Source organism: Dermacentor andersoni, chromosome 8 (assembly GCF_023375885.2).
Source record: "Dermacentor andersoni chromosome 8, qqDerAnde1_hic_scaffold, whole genome shotgun sequence".
In the NCBI taxonomy this organism is placed as follows: Eukaryota; Metazoa; Arthropoda; class Arachnida; order Ixodida; family Ixodidae; genus Dermacentor; species Dermacentor andersoni.
In genome coordinates, this window is record NC_092821.1 from 70,246,539 (window position 1) to 70,267,124 (window position 20,586).

General features: G+C 44.4%; 1 protein-coding gene across 1 annotated transcript in view; it reads left to right on the plus strand.

Annotated features, from left to right (window-relative positions):
- The window catches only part of LOC126538869 (ribosome biogenesis regulatory protein homolog), a 35,746-nt gene that overhangs the window by 2,012 nt on the left and 13,148 nt on the right, over nucleotides 1-20,586 (plus strand). The window contains exons 2-9 of the mRNA XM_050185594.3: nucleotides 1,117-1,192; nucleotides 1,810-1,848; nucleotides 3,165-3,203; nucleotides 6,048-6,149; nucleotides 7,651-7,732; nucleotides 10,698-10,805; nucleotides 18,560-18,606; nucleotides 19,181-19,288. Of these exons, the coding sequence (XP_050041551.1) occupies nucleotides 1,117-1,192; nucleotides 1,810-1,848; nucleotides 3,165-3,203; nucleotides 6,048-6,149; nucleotides 7,651-7,732; nucleotides 10,698-10,805; nucleotides 18,560-18,606; nucleotides 19,181-19,288 (601 nt within the window). The remainder of the gene's footprint in view (nucleotides 1-1,116; nucleotides 1,193-1,809; nucleotides 1,849-3,164; nucleotides 3,204-6,047; nucleotides 6,150-7,650; nucleotides 7,733-10,697; nucleotides 10,806-18,559; nucleotides 18,607-19,180; nucleotides 19,289-20,586) is intronic.

Sequence of the window (20,586 nt, forward strand, 5' to 3'; positions counted from 1 at the left end):
TGGGGTTCTTTATGCGCACCCAATGTATGGCACACAGGCGTTCTTGCATTTTGCTCCCATCAAAAAGCGGCCAGGATTTGATGTCGTGTCCACGGGCTTAGCAGCGAAACGTAAAAGCCACTACGGCGGGTGACAATTGTTCTACGAAATATTACACCAACGTACAGTGGACACAATACAGACAATAACTGAGGCTGTTAGAATGTATAAAAACTATCTAGATGTTCAAAAGCCAAAGCGTAATCAGCATAGCATTTTCAACGGTGCAGTTTTCAACGTAACATGCATTTTCTTTGTTGCTAATTTGTCCCTATTGATTGTTGTTTTGTACTGTCCCTCTAGAGAAATGCTGAAGCGTTTTTTGGTAAGAAAATGTTCCCGATCTGTTTAAAATTCTGCTGTGAACATGCAAACCAAAGGACATTAAGCTGCATCAGCAGGAAATATACAATCTCCTATGATAGAATTGCTTGCTCTTTCCTGCAGCTTTCCAAACCCCTGCTTGTCTTCCACATTAGGCGAACATCAACCATGCCGTATTATGAAGCGTGCTGTCTTATACACACCAACCATTTAGGACGTGTGTGCGCACTGTTCCCTATTTCCCTAGAAAATAAGCAACCACCGGCCCATCCTGTCACTGCTCCTTTGTCAATCTTGAGCACCTTTGCCAGCCGCTATCCTTGAAGGATTATAAGAAGAACACCACAGAAAGAAGGAGCAACTGAAAATTGTCAGCAATAGGCAGGACATTGATGTCAGCAGCTGCCCAGCTGTGAGGAAATGTTGTATGGTGGGGGAAGGAAGAAAAACATCGTGCTCTTCATACCTCTGTTCATATTAGGTCCTCCTGAAAAAAAATTTTGGGAATATATTTGATAAAAGGCATTGCATACATTCCAGCATGTTACTCATCTTCAAGTGAAGGTGTTTCGAAGTCCCTTTAAATGAATGGGCTGTATGGTAATTTTTGTGGGCAGATGAATGAAAAAGATGAGCATGGCAGTTCAGTGTTTGCTTTGAGTGCCACTGAATAAATTTTTTTGCACCCTTCCCCTTCTTTTCTTTCTTTTTTTTTTTACAAAACCCATTAATCATCATCATCCTCTTTTGCAGGTCACAGTCTCGAGAGGGGTACCTCAAGGAACTTGCCAGGGATGACACACAGCTCCTCATCAACAGACTCTTTCAGGTATGGGCAACAAGGACAGAGAGGCTTCATTTTACTAACAAAAAGCCATGCTTCTCAACTTTGTGTGGTAAGAAATTTGTACTGGACCTGCTGCCGCTAGCTGTATTGCAAAATTTTATTGCGCATTCATTTACGCTGAATTATGCACTGCGCGGCCCTTGTGTCTTGGCTGCAAAGTGCTGGTTGAAATGGTGCAATCTAGATTCTGCGAAAAAGTTCCAAACATTTTTATGAGGACAAGGAGGGCATTTCATCAAGCACAGAGATTGTGTTGACCATTTGGTTGAGTGTGGAAGCAGGTTGGTTGGCCTTGTGTGTGTACAGTAAGACCGGGAAACGAGAGAACTAAATGTAAGTACCAACAGAGTAATCACTTATAAACTCATTAGACAGTGTTCATAAATCGTATCAACTCAAGGGAGAGCAAGTTCACAAATAGGAAAAAATTATCATATTGATTAAAGTCCAGCAAGTATCACCTACTCATCTTCTCTGTCATCTGCTCTGTCATGCTAAGGCTTAGCTGATGCTAATAAGTTGTAGTGCAAAGTAGCCTGCACCACAACAGTGCTAGCATTCTTCGTAGCTAAAATTGATTGCTTTCATTTTTCTTGCAGTTGCCCACAGAGCGGAAAGAGGACGTCGTCGTCGCCATGGTAAGATGAGAGGAATGTTCATATTAAGTCTGTGCTTCCCAGCAGCCAAATGATTTGAGTCAATCTGCATTAACTTGAACATTTATAGAGTGTGTGTTTCTCATAAAGGAGTGTTGATATGACATTTTCAAATTCTAAATTCGAAAGAATTTTATATGGAGGTCAGAGCCCTTTAACCCTTTCGCTGTCGGACCTTTCTGGCCGTGACGCACCTCCAGTGTCGGCTTGGTTTCAGGGAACGAGCATAACAGGGAATGAACATAGCAATTTAATTTTGATTATGATTGGTATACAAATAACATAGTCAATGCAATATGCACATTTCAGTGTTCTGCAGCTGCTGTTAGTAAACATCATCATCATCATCCGCCTGACTATAAAATCCGTTCAACATCCGAATCTGACGATGCGGAACCCTCTTCCTCGCATGTGACTCTGTCCGAGTCCGAATCAGAGCTCGGCTCGTATTCTGAATGGGAATTGAGCCACTGCTCCAATGAGCAGACGAAGGTCCCGTGTGCTCAGCCATCCGAAAGTAACCGCGCGCAGGGAGGATGCGGTTTCAGTCGCCCGCACAACGGAGAGAAATGGGACGTTGCGTGATCAAGAAGACAGAGGGAGATGGAAAAAGGCTAAACAAAGTTCGAAGGGCTTTACGTTTACTGCTGCAAGTCGGAAGCGAGGGTGCGGCGAGAGAGTGAAAGCAGCAATCGAGTCACTCTTTTCGGAGAGGCAACGCCGCGTGCGCCTGAACTTAACGCGCCGTAGCAGACACACCAACAGAAGAAAAATAAAAACCTTCAAACCAGCGGAGATGGCAGAACAACCCTTGAACCCATAACCACACGCGCGCGACGCATGATCCAGCGAACGCAGAGCCACCGCGCCACTCAGCAAAGAGAAAGGGGGGAGTGGCAGTCGCACCGTACTCTTCAATACATGGGTAACACAGGTCGGGACGAATATACGAACTTGTAGAAAGAGTCAACAGATGGCGTGGCCAATCCAGGAGTGCCAGCTTTGCGCTCAGGTGCGAAATTTTGAACGCACGATAGAGAACATACCGGTACATTAGTGACACTGTGCGGGGGAAGCGCGATGACGTACCGGTACGTCCGTGACAGCGAAAGGGTTAAACATTAGAAAAACGATATTGTCAAGCATCAAATGGCTCCAAATAATTTACTTTAATGCTTGCTTCTACAGACTTGTTTTGGTACTGGGAAAGAGGATGCACTGTAATGTCTCACTCTGTCTAATACATTGTCTCACTCTGTCAGATGTGACCGTCACTTCACACGTTTGCACCTTTACAGCTGCCTGAGGGGACCACAAGGCTACCCCGGGAGAAACCGGTAAGCCCTGGTGTTTCGTAACATCCTCTGCTTGCTGCTAATATGGTACAGTGTACCACATGGCCCTCACTTGTGATGGTTTTCTTGCTTCTGCATCTGTGTTATCATGCCTTCATTTCTGTGAAAGCCATGTGCGCAGTATCAGTTATCACGTCACAAAACCTGTAGCTCTCTGTCCGATGGGTCCGTCATTAGTAGATGTTCCGGGATACATGTGTCGGAGGGCATTTCGGAATTGTCACAACGATCGGCCATTGATCGAGGATCTCAATGTCGCACTGTCCGCTTCAGAGCCCGTGTCCATCCTTGTTGACATCGGCTTTCCCCATTTTCCTTAGGAAACCAGAAACAATAAGATAAAGAATACTGGTGCAACGCAAAGCTAGTGGCTGTATGCATCAAGCGTTTAACCATTTTGTTGGTACCGCTTTTCGAGCAGATTTATACTTTGTGGGAGATCTGCTGTCCAGAATCGTCACTGGCGGTGAAAAATGAATGTGTAGGGCATTTCAAATACCATGAGATGACATTGAAATACAGGATGAAAAGCGAAGGTAACGATTCACCGGGCGATGTCAAACCTGTATCTGTATGTTTAGGCAAACAGAAGACATTCTTTTCTGAACTGGGAGAATGGACTTGGTTCACAAAGATGGAGGTGCTGCTGTGACCGTGTACCGGTACAGCCTATCATGCAATTCAAAACTGTAGTAGCTTAGCACAAAGTAATGGACGGACACAAGAAACAACAAAAAAGACAAGGACAGGTGCTTGTTCATTATTTTGTACTAAGCTACCATAGTTATACTGCAAGACTAACTAGCAGTCAGTTTTCCACCAAACAGTTAGTTTTTCAAGTCTGTAAAAGACCAGTTCACAATAAGAAGTGACTGCAGAAAATTATTGTGTCACTGGGATTATGTCAGGTTTAAGTAAGCTGTATATGAGGGACTGATTGCTCAGTGTGTCTTTTTACTTGTGCTACGTTGTAACATTCTCATGGTGTGATAGCCTCTAACGGTGTTTGTATTCGACGAGGGAAACTCGGGATTCTTGCACTGGAGTGAATGCAGCTGTGCGAGTTTTGCAGATGGTTCACCCTTCGTCAAGGACTGACTCTCTGGATCTTTATACTTAGGAGTTTGCGACATGCTGATATGTGCTGCTGCTATAAAATTACCCATTTTATCCCCGTCAGACGCTGTATGCGTTCATACACGGGCTGCATGTATATTGTACTAGTCAATTTTATGTGAAGGTTGTGGGATCATCCCCCATCTGCGGCCAATTGTTTTGTCATCCACTTTCATTTCCATTAATTTATCGTTTCTTTATTTCATTTATTAAGCACAACTAATTTCCCCTATGTCGCCTTTGGTGTCAATGTTTGTTGGCTTCTTATGATATGACTAATAAATATCGGGCACCTCGGTTAACCCCCTTTCTTCTTGTTTTACCAGCTTTAGCACTTCTCGTGCCGAGAACAAAGTCATAGCTACAAGGGGGGGTTGAAGTTAGAACTCAAGTACTCAAGCTTGTACAGTCGCCAATGGTTTCCTCACACACCTGACTTTTTCGGATCTGTTTGGTTATTCCGACTTCCATGTGACACCAGCAAGTTCTCCATAGAGCCAATGTGAAATGGTTAGCAAAATTTCAGACACCGTATGTGTGTTTCGCTTTATCTTTTTAGACGTGATCAGCATGTGTGACATTGCAGAAATGGCAGCTGTGAACAAAGTTAAATGTCATTCAGGTTGTAGCCCGCAGGCTCTCTTTCGTAGTTGAAGCAGTTCTTTGAATGCTGTGCAACGGCTGTGGATAAATTTACGTGAACTCCACCAAACTATAACTTCTGTTGCCGGCACTTGACAATCAAACCCTTTCACATGCTATCTGCACAATTGTGCACACAAAGATAGTGAATAAAAGTCGAAAGCACTGATTAAAAATTATGATATTTAAGCTATGTCACAAACATCTCAAAGCATTTCTGATTCGCTCTGTGCTGAAAGTTTAAATAATGAGTGTAAGATCATTTAGTAAAATGAGTTGCAGGGTAGACAGCTGGGTGTTGACCCTAGGTGTCAGTTTGTCTTCATGCAGTGAGTTCACTTAATTTGTCGTTTTTTACAGCATTTTACGTTCGCTTTGTATTTCAAGTGGCTGGATGATGTTCTCATATCTAACATTCTGTAAAGAGTTCTTGCATGAAGTTCTGTAAACTTGATAAAATTCACTGAGGAATTGAAAATTGTTATTTAGTTCTGCATATTTACTGTTTTTATGATTCTAAATGCTCAAGAAATGTGATAAAACTAAATTTTCAATGGACAAAATTAACTGGCACCTAAAGGGGCTGAAGCAGTGCAGGTTGGGCCTAACAGTATGGATGGCGTAACCATGGCAGATATTCACTGTTGTTTGTTGTAGTGGCAGGCATCTAGTTATTTGTGTACTGGTCATAAAACTGGGTAAGCTTGTGCGTAGGCAGGAAGCTCAGTCTGAATGAGCGCAAAACAGCAGAAACTGTCAACATCACAACAGCATCAAACACCCATCTGTCCACTCACTGGGTGAATACAAAATGCCGCTGTGGTATTGACCTTCACGAAATTTCAACGAGGTACTTTTTCATTGAAGCATTTGACTGAGTAAATATCTGTAAGTTAATTTTCAATATGGCTAGGTATTGTAAAAAAAAAAAAGCAAGGTAGATATTTCGTCTGAAATTCGTTTCTTAGAGTGGGGGGGGGGGGGCGATTGTAAGGACATTTTTGCGGCCCCTCTCAGGGCTGAAAAATCAGTTGGCAACATTATTCAAGTGTGTTACCCTCTGTGCAGGTACCCAAGCCCAAGCCTACGACGAGGTGGTCCGAGTTTGCCAAACAGAAAGGCATCAAGTCTCGCAAGCGTGAGAAGCTTGTCTGGGATGAGACCATCAAGGTGAGGCTGGTTGCTTTTGTAGGATGAACTAAGCACTCGTATAGGGACCGTTCACAGTAAGCGCCAGTAGGCCCTCGTTACATGTTGTCATGTGACTGTGAGTTTTGGTTGAGTCAGTTTGATGAAAACTGTCTCTATGCAGGACATAGGCCATAAAGTATTTCATATCAGAGTTTGTTTGGATTTTGTGCATCAAATGTACTTCTCTTATTATATGGAAGTACCAAAGGATTTATTTAGGAGGTTTAACCTTTTGAGGATAAATACTATAAATGTACCGCGCAGCAAACGAGTCCCAAATAGACCATGCCGTGTATCGACAGCGTTGATTTTTTGCCAAAACACACCAATTTTTCAACTCTTTGTTGCCCATCAAGTGCTGTCACCTTGTATAGATACAAAGAATTAATTTTGGCTTCTAAATCTCTTGGTTTTCATTTTACAGCTTCTTTATGCTGGCGTTTCAGTGTCCACTTGCGCATCTGCATGTGCAAGGGCGCGTGTTGGTTAGTTTCGGTTTCATCTTGTGGGCTGTTTTTGTTTGTTGTATCTGTAAAAACTGTTGCCCATCTGGTTTCTAATCTCTCCAAGGGTCACCGCTAGATGCTTGCTCTTCTATTGCTCACAGGGATGTGATTACATCTGTTCACAGGTAGGCACTGGTATATACAAACAGCTCCACCATATGCGAACGATGCTGCCATGTCTGTGTTTCTTTTGTGGAGACTCGGCTCGCGAAAACTGATTGCCCTTCTTTGGCGCCGAAATGAAAGATTACTGCAAGTGTTTGATTCGTTAATTTTTTTCTGATGGTTGCACAACCACTGAGTTTTCTTTTGTGCACTCACATACACCGTCCATTTATGCTATAGGTAAGTGAGTCAAGCAGTAATTCCTTCGATGTGGACTGCTACCCAAGTGACGAATCAGTATACCTATTTCAGTGTATCCATTTTTTGTTCTTATTGTAAGTATTTATGGAAGCCCATCTGTGTTCATGAATAAACAATTCATGTTTACCTACGGATATTTTTTTTTTTTTCACTTTGTGGTCACTCTAAAAAAATTGTGAACATTTTTTGCCAGATAGGCCAGTCTGAAGATTTTAAATCGGCAATAAAAAAATTTGACTCTGGGGGTTTGCACCCGGTGAAAGAAATTGACCTTCAGAGGGGTTAAGTGGTTTTTGGTCTTATTCGATTGAAAGCCGCGTGCTTTCAGTTGTATATTGACCTCTGTTTATATTTTGCAGTCTCAATATATGCTTTCATATTATGGTATGGCCATACAGGATATTGTGGTACAGTCAATTTCATTGTGTGATTTAGCATTGTAACAGGTTACACGGTAACAATGACTACACGGTAAAAGGCTACACGTGCAGTCTTGAAGAAATAAATGTACAGTTTGGACTAGCAGATAGTCTGCACCATGGAAAAGTTCAACATTTAAGCATGTTTGCTTGAACTGTTAAATAACGCCTCAATTCTTTTACTCGCAGGACTGGCGGCCTCGGTATGGCTACAAGCGAGTCAAGGTTGAGAAGGAGAAGAACTGGCTCATCGAAGTTCCCGAAAACAAAGGTAGGTGGTCAGAGTAATGCTAAATATTGGGCTAGCTGGTTATGCTTGATTCGGAATAAAACAGCGCAACCTGGGACGAGGACATAGGGCAAAAAGTAGGCTTGTGCGAATATTCTATGTCGATATGGCTTGAATTTCAGTATTTGAAGTATTCGAGACTGTAAAATATGTGTTGTTTCCCGTGTAGTAACCCACCTCCGCCTGTAGGCTGCACCCCCAACAACACCACCTTGGAGAAAAAACAAAAATTGCGCTTATAATTTGTAGGAACAGCTATATGCAACAATAAAATTTTTGTAAAAGCATCCTCATAAATGCATGAACCATCCACATCGTACCTTCGGGTGCAGCTCTGTTCCCCACTTCTTTGGTTACGCTGATGGCAAACTTTGCCCAAATAGCATGACTTAACGTGTGCCGTGCTACTGGTAAACTACACTTGGAGGCAAAAATTCTCGCTGCTGTGGCTCCACGTCTCAAGGTAAAGTTCGATGATAAGTTACCCGCACACCAATTTTTCTGTTGAAGTTTTAAAATCTTTGGTGCGGGTTATGTGCACAAAAATATGATATGAGTCGCATTGCACAGCTAGTAGCCAAGACAAGGCGAAGATGAAGTCGTATACAGTTGTCTACTGATTCTGGCACCACCACCTTCTCTATTTAACCAACGTATAACAGCAACAAACAAAGTTTCAGATGCTGTAAGGTGTCTGACTCGATTCTTCAAACATATCCACACGCAATAGCTTTGATCATGGCAGCCATGAAGATAGTGCCATTCAGGTTGTACCCAGTACTCTCACTTTCACTGGCGAGATGGTCTTTCAGCTTCCCGAGAGCCGTACGGCCACTGTGGATAGATTTGCCTTGATGAGACAGTAAACCATAACTTTGGAGGCCGACGCCCATCAAAGTAGCGCTGGTTAGGCTGAACAGCTAATGTAGGCTCAGTGGTCGACATCAAACCATTGCAGGAAGTGTGCCGCTCATAGATTAGGGGGCCTGCGATCGCACTCGGGGGTTAAACTGAGGACTTCGAAAGCGGTGAGCGTGCCTACCAACTTCGTCTGTGCGTTTGCAGAACAGAACGGGTTAAGCTTGTTTAGAGACAGAAAGTTTCAAGCTGAACTTTCACAACACAGCATGAACTGCCAGCATCACACAATCAAGATTGCACCTCACAGCATCGTGACAATGCACAATGTTTGAATGCGAAACGCTCCCATGGCATCAACCACTGCAAAATTTTAAATAGGCTGAAGCACAACAGTGAGCAACAGCCAGTAAACACACTTTCTGTGCTGCTGTAGTTTAAGCAATGTTTAACTTACATTATTGTGTGAATGAAAATGTTTGAATAACAGCGCTTAGAAAGTAAACCAACTCCAGAAAGAAACCTGTTTTCTTTTGGCAGTGGCGAAAATTTTTTTTATTCATTAACATCTGTCATTTGTGTTGTGGTTTTATGCAAATATCACCACTGCAATCTGCGCTCCTTACAGTGGACCCGCATGAAACAGACCTTTGGGTATAACGGACCGTATTTGAGCCGTATTTTGTTCTACCTATTTTATTAATGCAGCGAAATTTGCTTTTAACTGACCGCATTACAACAGACTATCAGCTACAGCGGACGAAATGAGCGTAAGTTTTCTTCAAAATCAAGTCGACACGGGCTGACAACTGACTTGCCAAGGTCAGCCGATGATCGCGACTCAGTATTGCGCGCACGAGGTAGGAAGGCGGGGCGGAAACGGCAGAAATGCACTGTCTTCTTTCGCTCCCGAGGCATGGGAGGGAGAGGGTAGGCGAGAGAGACAGAGGGTTCTACTCTGGCGGCTGCTGCTTACGGTGTGGCCGCCGTATCTTGAAAGCAATCTGTGATGTTTGCAGAGTGTACACAGTGCTTTCGACGTTTAGTTTGCTTTGAGGCGAGACAGCACGAAGGCCAATTCGCTCGCTGCTGCTGCCATGCTTATCTTGCTTAATTTGCTATTGAACTCGATGCTTTGCCTTTCAGGCAAAAGTACTGCAACTTTTTCTTGTTTTTTTACTTTGGACGTTCGTCACGCACTCTTTTGCAGTAAAGTTGTTAGGTATTGCAACAAAAGTTTCGGGAGTTAGCCGTTTCAGATATTACAGACTTTGGATAAAGCGGGCATTTTTTGTCGGATTATCAGGGTCTGTTGTAATGAGAGTCGACTGTATTCAGGCTCTTTGCTTCGAAATTCTTCAACACTAATTACTGTTCGCTTCGACTTTGCTTCGACCCCCAAAAAATTACTATTTGCACAAGCCTACCAAACAGCATATAAGACAGATCACCATCTGTCAACTCTTTTGGGTTGAAAGACTATACTTCTTCTTGTCTGATCTGATATAGTATTTGCTTTCAGCTCTTATGAGCTGCACTTGAGCAGTTCTGGAGCAGTTCCACAGCTACAACACTTCTACAAGTGGTCTTGACGAAGAGAACTCATCACAATGTTGGCATCAAGCAGAGGCTTCGTTGATGATTCTCCATGGGTCTCCGTCCTACTTGGTCCTTAGTTCCTTGTCAGATTCGACGACTGTTAAACTCAAAGCATCCATGATAGGCATGAAGGAGAGCAGTGTCATTAACGTCTGAGAAATTGCTGTAGCACACCATGCATTGTGAAAAGTGTTCTTTAACATGAGTTGATGGGCGAGTTGGTTTGACGTCTTAAGGCAACGAAGCAGTAAAGAAAAGGGCACAGACAGCTGATGCCAACAATTGGTGCTCGTTGTGTCCTTTGTGTTTCCTGCCTGCTGCCTAAGTAGGTCCTCTGGCGCTTATCTCATGCTACTTTTATTATGAGATAACATTTTAGTTGTGCTCTGTGTGGTCACTTTTTAACAAAAAATATGCCTTTTAGTAAGCACCAACTAGGACCGGAAGAAGCTCTTCTGAAGTGCATGTTAACATTTTCTGTCATCCGCAGACCCCATGGGAGACTACCACGCTGACCTGAAGAAGAAGAAAAAGGAGCGCGTGGCCAAGAATGAGTACCAGCGGCTCCGGAACATTGCCCGAAACCACAAGGCCAAAGGTGGGAAAGGGCCCTTGCTCCTTTTGGCGTATACGTCTCAGAATTAAGGTGAAACTTGCCGCTAACGGTTTCAAGTAGTAGTGACGATTACTTATGTGCTGTACTTGCTTGAGTCTAACATACTTTTTTTTTTCTTTTGCTGAAAGCTTTGTTAGAAAAGACAACTGTGTTTGAATCGAGTATAAAACCAAAACCTCAATACAGTAAGATGTCATTAATGCACGCCTTGTTAGTTCTAAAAATCAGATAATTCGCACTTAGTTTCAGCAAGAGTGCATAACTTTTAATGGTATGAAACTTTCAGTAAGGGCGGAATCAGGATTTAGATCACAAAAATCGCTCTAACGTCAATTTTGCGAAAACACTGATTTCTGCATCTACAATACCTAATTTATGCTGTGTGTAAACAGTTTAGCTATAAATGCACTCAAAGTGCCCGAAAGACATAATTTTGTCAGTGCGGATGGCAAGAAATGTACTTAAAACCGCTCAAAGACACCAAAGTGTCTGGAGCCGTCTCTCGCTTTTCCTGCCGCCGAGCGCTGTTATCTTGGTATGGTTCCAAAGCTCTAAACTTCGCCTTTCTGTCCAGCCTCCTTGCCTACCAAAGCAGTGCAGAAAAAGAGCAAGCATAGAAAAGTCAGGGGCTGTGTGACGCACTCGGCCTTTGTATTGGCTCAGCGTGCCAGCATGCAAAGAGGAGCGCCTTCCAATCAGCGGTTGCCACGGCAACAAATGCATCGATGCTGCTGGCAGGGGGCCGGACTGCTAAGCCTGCTTAAGAATTCTCTTCGATGGTCGTTTCATTGTTGATCTCGCCATAATCATAAGTGGCAAATTTCACCTCATATTTAAAAGCTTGAAACTTGCCTCTAGTATGGAAACCAAGATGCAACTGTTATCATACAGTGAGCAAGAGAGGGTGTTATTGCTTGTATCGGACAAGCAATAACTGGTGATTGGATTGCAACAGACCAAAAAAGTCAACTTATTGTGCAATCCCGACGCGGTGCCGCGGTAGCTCAATCGGTAAGAGCATCGCACGCGTAATGTGAAGACGTGGGATCATTCCCCACTTGCGACAAGTTGTTTTTTCATCCACTTTCATAGTCATTAATTTATCATTTCTTTAATTCATTTATATTAAGTACAAGTAATTGCTCTTATATTGTCCTTGGTTTCGTTGTTTGTTGGCTTTTTATGATATGATTTATAAAAGTCGAGCCCCTCGGAGAACCCCCTTTCTTCTCGTTTCAGTAGTGTTACAATTCATGAGGCCAAGTTCAGCGTGACAGCATTTGCAACATTGTTTCATAATAACAGTGAAGACAACACAGTGTGGTGGCACCAAGGCAGTCTGTGATGGAACCGAGACAGTGTGCGACCCGATCCATCACACAGGCGCCCATGTTAGCACGCTTATGTTTCGCACTTTGTTTTGCTGTCTGGCAGTTTACATGTACCGTATTTACTCGCGTATAACCCGCCCTTGCATATAACCCGCACCCCTAACTTTGAACCCCATGAAATAAAAAAAAATATCCTCGCGTATAACCCGCACACTTACCTGAAAAAATGAGGACTAGGAAGTTACAACTGAGCAAACAGTCACCATTTTAGTTTTCAAAACAAATATATTTGAAAACGACTGCCGCAACGTTGTCAGTGCTGTCGTTCAATTGTCAATCGTCGCCACTCTCACTGCTGCCGTCTGAGGCTTCATCGCCGCTCTCAAAGACGTAATCATCTTCGGTACCATCTAGGCTGTTGCTTATGGCACACTTCTTGAAACTCTTGCGTACCATGTCGGCCGGGATCATCCCCCATGCATCTACGATCCACTGGCACAGCAGTGCAATATCTGGCCTTCGCACGCGTCCCGTCGGCGTAAGGGCGTAAAGGCCATCGGCCATCCACTGGGCATATAGCCACTTCACGTGAGCCTTGAAAGGCTTATTGATGCACACGTCGAGTGGTTGGAGCATGGAAGTCATGCCGCCAGGTATTACGACAAGGTCTGTGCCGTTGTCAGCGAGGCGAGCTTTCACCGCGTCAGTGCAGTGGCCTCGGAACGAATCCAGCACCAGCATCGAACGGCGTGCCAACAAGGCACCTGGTCTTTTTTCCCAGATTGCTTGAATCCAGTCAATGACGAGGTCACTGTTCATCCACGAGTTATCTTCCACTCGCACAACAATTCCTGGGGGAAGTGGTGTACTCGGTAGAGTCTTGCGCTTGAATATTACATACGGGCGCAGTTTGGTGCCGTCGGCCAAAGCACACAACATCACTGTGCAGCGCAGCTTGGTGTTGCCGCCAGTCAGCACACTAACAGATTTTGCGCCCTTTTTTTCCAGGGTCGTGTCCATAGGCATCTCGAAATATACTGGCGTTTGGTCAGCATTTCCCAGCTGAGATAGCAAGTAGTTGCGCTCTTTCCTCAGTCCGATGACGTAACGTTGAAAGTTGAGCAGCTTCTCCTCGTAAGCGTCGGGAAGCCGCTGGCACATGGTAGTTCGCCGCCGCATCGAAAATCCATGCCTGGCCATAAAGCGCTGCAGCCATCCGCGGCTCGCATGAAACTCGCGTGGAATGTGCATTTCCCGGGCCAGCTTCAGGGCTTGCATCTGCGCCATCTCTGTAGACACAGCGTTGCCACGACTCCTCTGCTCCTCGATGAATTTTGCAAGCTGCGTCTCGAGGTGAGGGTACGCGCCAGTCTTCGGGCCGCGAAACGCTCGCCTGTCCTTGTTCGCAGCTTCGAGAGAGTCTTTTTTCTTCCGCCAGTCGCGAATGCAAGATTCGTCGACATCGTTCTTTCTCGCAGCAGCTCTGTTGCCGATTTGTTCAGCAGCGGCGACGATCCTGAGTTTCTCCTTCGCCGTGAATGATTGCCGCCGAGACACACTCATGATGCCTAGACAAGGCTGGCGAACTGTGCAAACTGGGCGTACAAGAAACGGCACCTTACTCAAGGCCCATCAACGTCTGAACAAAGCGTATGCAAAGCATGCGAAACGCGTGGCTGGCGTGGGACTAAACAGACTATGGATGTGGATCTGGCTGTGACCTGCGTTGGCCTCTTGTTGGCTGGATGGATGGATCATAGTGGCTTAGCCCTTTGTAACGGTGGTGGCTTGCGCCCCCTAGCCTAGGATTCCCCCCTTTTTTTTTCCCCGTAATTTTGTTCGTATTGTGAACTGTAATTTGTCCCTCTTTTATAGACTCACTCGTCCCTAGCCCCTTTTGCACCAATCTTCCAACCTACTCTTTGTCACCACTACCCTTCTCTCATCCACACGTCCGTCCTCCCCTGCAAATCCCAGGGCACCCTCTATATCTATCGCCGCGTCTTCGGCAATGTCCGGACGAAGTGTTCTGCACCGCAAAACGATATGCTCCATGGTCTCCGCTTCCACGTGGTCTTCTTTCAGTCCATACTGGCCTTCGGTGGTCAAAAGGTTGGTGCAATATTAATATGCACTGCAACACACGTTGATGTCGATGGGGATGCGGACTCTGCACGGCAGGCCGCGCGTTGCCGTGAAGCCGACCCGCCGAGCCCCCCTTCTCCGGAATATTCGCGTATTACCCGCACCCCCACTTTTTAAACACATTTTTTCAATTTTTGGTGCGGGTTATATGCGAGTAAATACGGTATGTGAGCACCAATGGAGCATGCTCTCAGTTATTTCTGTACAGTCACTACAAATGGCAGAATTACAAGCATGTTGCACCGTTCGCTTCACAGTTCACTTTTTAATCGTAGGTTCCTGTCCAGGTTTGTTTGGCGTGTATTAAGTAAAAAATCGTTGCAGATGTGGGCCAGTCTGAGCCACCAATACATCAAGGGCAAGGAGGCTGTCTAAGTGATTTCTCATTCATACATCTTGGAAAAAGAATGCGAAAAAAAAAAAAAATACTAAGGTGGCAAATATATGACATGGAGTCACTAAATAATTTCGCAGACTGAATTGTTGTTAACATCTACGTAATGCAAAATGTTACACGAATTGTTTCAGCTTGATATGCCCATGCACATGGAGCAGGTGGAGCATGAGCTACCTTGTTGCTTTTGTGGCTTCAGCAAGCTTACACGTTTGCGCTCCTCGAATTTGGCCTGGGCCAGAGCTTCTATGTGCAGGGCATTTTGGCAGGAAGTCTTGAAGCACCCACTCTGCAAGAATCATTGCAGCACGAAACATTTATGCGCATTGAGTTGCTCAGGTTAGAGCGGCCCAAGATGCACGTAGTCATTTGCCTCTTATGTAGCGTTTTAACACTGCGACAGAAACCGATATGCGGTGGTGGGTGCCTTGTGCCCTCAAATGCACGTGCCTCATACATGTCATTGTTCACACGGGATGTAGCGGCTGGAAAACGTATCGTATGATCACAGCCTGCCGATGTACTGAACATTAGTGCTGAATCGTGCTTTCCAGGAGCATAATAACCGATAAAAGAGAAGCATAACTGTGCTGGGTCATTTTTTGTGTTCTCAATTAGGAATGCTAGCATCATGAAATCATAAGAAATGGGATCACATCAATGAGCTTATGCTCTACTAGTTGTACTAGGAGTTCGTAGCCATGACTCATCGCTGACATTGTCGTCATGCGGTGATTTCTGGGCTCCCATACAGGCTGCGTTGCTGGACCATAATGTCTGCTTTCAAACTGCAGTTGTATGCATTCCTAGTTCATCTCCAATGTGGAGGTGGTAAAATGCGATGTGAGGAACAAAAAATATGGATTACCGACTTGAAAGAATACGCACAAAGAAGTTTTTGTCTATTTCACTGGCAAGAAAACTTTTATACAGTGAAACCTCGTTAAACTGTAGCTTTTATTTCATTTCATTTATTTATTTTATTTATATCATACTGCAGGCCATGTGGCTCAAGCAGGAGGGGCATGGTAAAAAGTAAAAATACACGTACAAAAGGCAGAATTGTAAAAATATGAATTCAAGAAATGAAACAATAAAGCAATAAGGCTGGAGCTTGGAAAAAGTACGTACTAAACGGTAGTACTGCTTAACCGAAATAGCATGAGATCGCCCGCTTACCTGTCAAAAATGGAAATCAGAGAGAGTCCGATGAAAGGGGGAAAAAACATGCAGTATTTATTCACTTCGCGCAACAAAAGTGTTATTTTATTTTGACGCCGCGGCGGCCTAGCAGCGACGACTGCAGCCTCATACTTACTGTAGCTGCAAGCCAGCTTTTCAGCCAGGCCCATCTTCTGAGCTAACACTCGCATGGCAGATTCCTCCTTGGCGTTGCATATTCTCTGTGCACGGGCACCGTAGCACTGCAGATGTCACCGGGCGCCTTTTTCATTGCGGAGTGCTGTTTTTGTAGCGACGATTGCATTCATGAGGCTGACGTAACGCGCAGCTTCTGCCACTGTCGGGCCTGAATCGGTCGTGCTGTCACTTTGCGTGTCATCCTCATCACTGTTGCTAAGCAACACTTCGGCAAGAACAGAGGCAACGATGGCGAAAAGTCGAACCTCGTAGCCGACATCCCTTCGCGGTCGCAGCAGCGCTGCCAAGCAACTTCTTCCCATTCAAAATGCCGCACTCCGTAGCCAACAGTAGATCCCTGTCATGTGCCAGTGCCGACTTCCTCATGTCACGTTCGATAGCACAAAGAGTGCCTAATACCGGCCGTGGTTGCTCAGTGGCTACGGTGTTGGGCTGCTGAGCACGAGGTCGCGGGATCGAATCCCTGCCGCGGCGGCCACATTTCGATAGGGGCGAAATGCGAAGACACCCATGTACTTAGATTTAGGTGCAGGTTAAAGAACCCCAGGTGGTCGAAATTTTCGGAGTCCTCCACTACGGCGTGCCTCATAATAAGAAAGTGGTTTTGGCACGTAAAACCCCATAATTTTTTTTTAAACAATGCCTAATTTTTTTTCTATGCTGAGCACCTGGCGTCTTTTTTTTATCTGAAGTGGAAACACTACGTGTTAGCCGATATGTACGCAATGAGCTGGCACGGTTTATGTGGATACAAAACACATTATGTTCTATGGCCACTGAGTCGGGGATTTCACTTTACTATTTTATAACGAAACTACTGCTTAAGCGGGTATGGTTTAACAAGGTTTTACTGTATTACAATCATTGAGTCTGAAAGTGGAAATTCCGGGCTTTCGCATAGGTTGGATTGGTGGCTATTCTTTGAGTGACGTTTCATACCGAGCACACCGTCACACAAAATGGGTGCGAAACTCCTGTTAAGGGGGGATGCAGCCCTCGAAAACCGAAAAAGTCGATTTTTGAAAAACAATATTTTTGGGTTGTATGTCTCATAAACTGCCTGTTCTGTCATTATCAGCACCTAATTCAACTGCAAAATAAAAAGAAAGGCTACTTTTGCGGCCACCGTGGCCCACAAAACATTCGCAAATGCTGAAATGAAGACAAACTTCACGCGCGTGCCATTCTCGGCCCATGTGGCCTTGCTGCGCCATCTTGGTGTTGTTTTGTCTGTAAATTCTTTGTCTCTGTTTTGCCACCTTGCAAAATGGCATCGGTGGTGCGGTTGAGGCGATATTGACGTTTTCTCGTGATATGATGCGGAGTGTTGATTGGCCAGAGCAGCGCATTCAAATCACGAGGGCTAAAGCGCGCATGCCATTGGCTGCTGCGCGGACGGCGGCGAAATGGTTGCGAAACTCCACTTAACAACTTGGCTGTAAACAGTTGCGTGCAAATTTACGTGTCCAATAGGAGTGTTTGAACTAGGCTCCCCTAGCAATGGTGGTGTTCTTGTCGCAAGGCCCGTGTGGGTCAACAAGAGGTCCGTGGGTGAGCATTAAGGAAAAACTACTGGCAGGGCCTTTCCAGCTCAAGCCAGCTTTATTAAACGCCTTTTTTTGTTTAACATATCAGTGGGATCGAGTGTGTCTGCAGCTACTACTATGCTGTTTTCCACAATGCATGCATGGAACGAGTGAATAACAACCTTATCACTCTCCATCCCTTGTGCAGGCCACTGCTTGCATGCGCCGTTGCTGCTTAGCAACATGTTGCTTATCAAAAGCAACAGTGGGTCATTTTTTACCTCCTTCCCTTGTGGCAGCTGGCTCTTAGAGGTGCTATGTGACAATGAACTGCCTTTGGAATTGGTCCAGGTCGTAACGGCAGAAGTTGTAAAATTTCTTCACTACGGTACTTACAATAAGTTAATCACCTTGCCGCCGTCATTGTCAGTGCCATTGTCATCACGCACAAACCTTTGTTGGCATTACACAGGCATGTTACATCATCTGGTAACACTTTGTGGAACACCAAATGATGCTAGAGAGCCAGCTACCAGAAAAATGCTTCGCATAGCATAAATTTCCACAGTGCGGGGATCTGCTTATGCGCACCACTAATCCGAAACATTTGCAAATGAAAATACACATGCAAATGATGAGTTTTGTTTTGGATGATGGCTTTCCATTTTGCTTGTCACAAAAGTGCATCTGATACGCATAAACTTAGCAATGTCGAAACTGCAGATCAAAATAATTATCACAGAAGAAAGTAAATGCTTTTAAATGATAGTAAGCACGGGAAATGAAAGCAGCTGACATAATTTATTTTGTTATATCAAGGTTCTACTGTTTTAGAATTTGCTCACTAGTGTGTACATACAACGATGCAGTAGAAATTTCATACCTCTTGTTCTACTGGGTTACACTTTTAACACCACTGTCTTACATCTAACATACCGTACATTCTTTCCCACAACGCAGTGCCGAAGAACCTGTTCCTGCCGACCGAAAATCTGAACAAGGATGAGGTGAGCTTGTTTTATCGTGTTCATGTCGTGTGTTTAGTATGGGCCCGGGAAATTGAACTGGGCATAAAATAATTATAGCGTGTCTTCTACGTACCAGATGAACATGCAGTACGCTTTTGTCTTCCATATCAATCATAGCCTGCGAGATTTTTCGAGTGACTTGCGCCCTATAATTATGATGAATAATAAAAAAAAATACAACAATAATTTTGCAGATCCATAGATATTGCTGAGGATCTTTATCATGAACTGTCCCCCTGAAGCATTCAGGCAACCAGCGGTGCAATGGAGCTTAGAACGACAGAAAGCTGAGCTAGTTGGTAAGGATTCATTATGCAAAAAAGGTGAGGCGTGCAGATAGGACACAAGAGAAGAGAAGTGGGCAACACTTCTGTTGTCCACTTCTCTTCTCTTGTGTCCTGTCTGCACACCTCACCTTTTTTTGCATAATGGTGCATCGGAGTACTCGGTGCTGTGGACAGTGGCTATTACGAGCAGCCGTCGAAATAAGTTTTGCATAGTCTCGAGTGATCTGTGCATGGTTTCCAATTCTGGGGTCTGCCACTGGTTGCAGGTCTCCAAGGCAGTGACTGTTGCCAAGGCGGCGACAGCATCACACGGCAAGTTTGCCGGCACCCTCAAGGAAGAGAAGAATGTCAAAGTTCGGCGCGCCAAGCGCAAGGTGTGTTGCTGTCGTTATTTACTCAAGCTTTCGCAGCTTTAGTTGTTTGAGTTGTGTGAGTAAATTACCCTTTCTACAATGCCAAAAGAAGCCACTCTTATGGCAAGCACCACAGTAAGCCAGAAAAGTTGCAAACAAATAAAACCTTGAAGTTTCGGCACCAGCTCTTTCTGAAATCGTGGAATTCCGGAAGCATCTGCTCTGGTCTAGCTTAGTTTTTATCAGTAGAGATTGACTACATCGTATTCTAAGAAAGCCAAAGACTTAACTTGGCAGTTTCATGAACTTTTACTGGGCTGCAACTCTCCAATAACCAAAGAAATTCTTTAAAATTTGTGATGTTACTCTGAGGTACCCGCACTTAGTTTTCTGGCACAAAATTTGATGGAGAGAGCTTTGACCTTATTTTGTTTTTCTACAACTCAACCTACTGGCACAAAATTAACAGTACAGATTTGAAAGTCAGTTCAAACTGACTAAGTGTTTCTTTTTAGTGTCTCTCCAAACAACTTTTTCACAGCATCATTATAAATGTTATTATACATAATATTCACATAAAAAATGTTTATCTAAATGTCTGCAATGTTATGTAGCTAAATTGCAATGTTGCAATTCAGTTGTGGACATAAGATTTTGCTTTGACGAATACTGAAATCAGCGTACTTGTACCTGTCATCAGATTCCTTGCTGTGGTTTAGACGTGCTTGGCGTAAATGATGGTGAGAGCAAGAGTGGATGCGTCACGGCACCGGCACTTCGTGCTGCCTACTCTAGCAATGCCACAGCCTGAGATGGCTGTCTTTATGTATATGCATGCTGTAGGTGTATACTGTTAAAGTTCATTAATGTGTATATTCATTGAAAACATCAGTTGCTGTCTGCCATTTGCCAGGAAGCCCATTTCTGGCTCCCCCTGACGAAACTTGAAAATGCGCCATGTGAATGGGCAGCGTGTGGAAGTCAATCATGTCTGATAACAAATTTCAGGATGATAAGAATTTTTCAGAAGTCCCGGCTTACTAGTACATGCTACATTTCAAATATTGCAAACCGCTTTTCGGGTCATGATAGATGATGTGAACAATCGAACTGCAGCGCGGTGAGGAGGACCCAGAGCACTGGTAGTTTTAGACAAGCTTGTTGTTCTCAGGCCAGCAGAGTGGCCATGTCAATGTGCTAATCACATTCCTGTTTCCAGGGCAACCTGCGTCACTTTGCCTCAGAACCACCCCCCTTGAGTCCCCCCTAAAAACAATAACAAACAAACAAACAAAGTGTTCGTTTTCAGAATTTCTAAT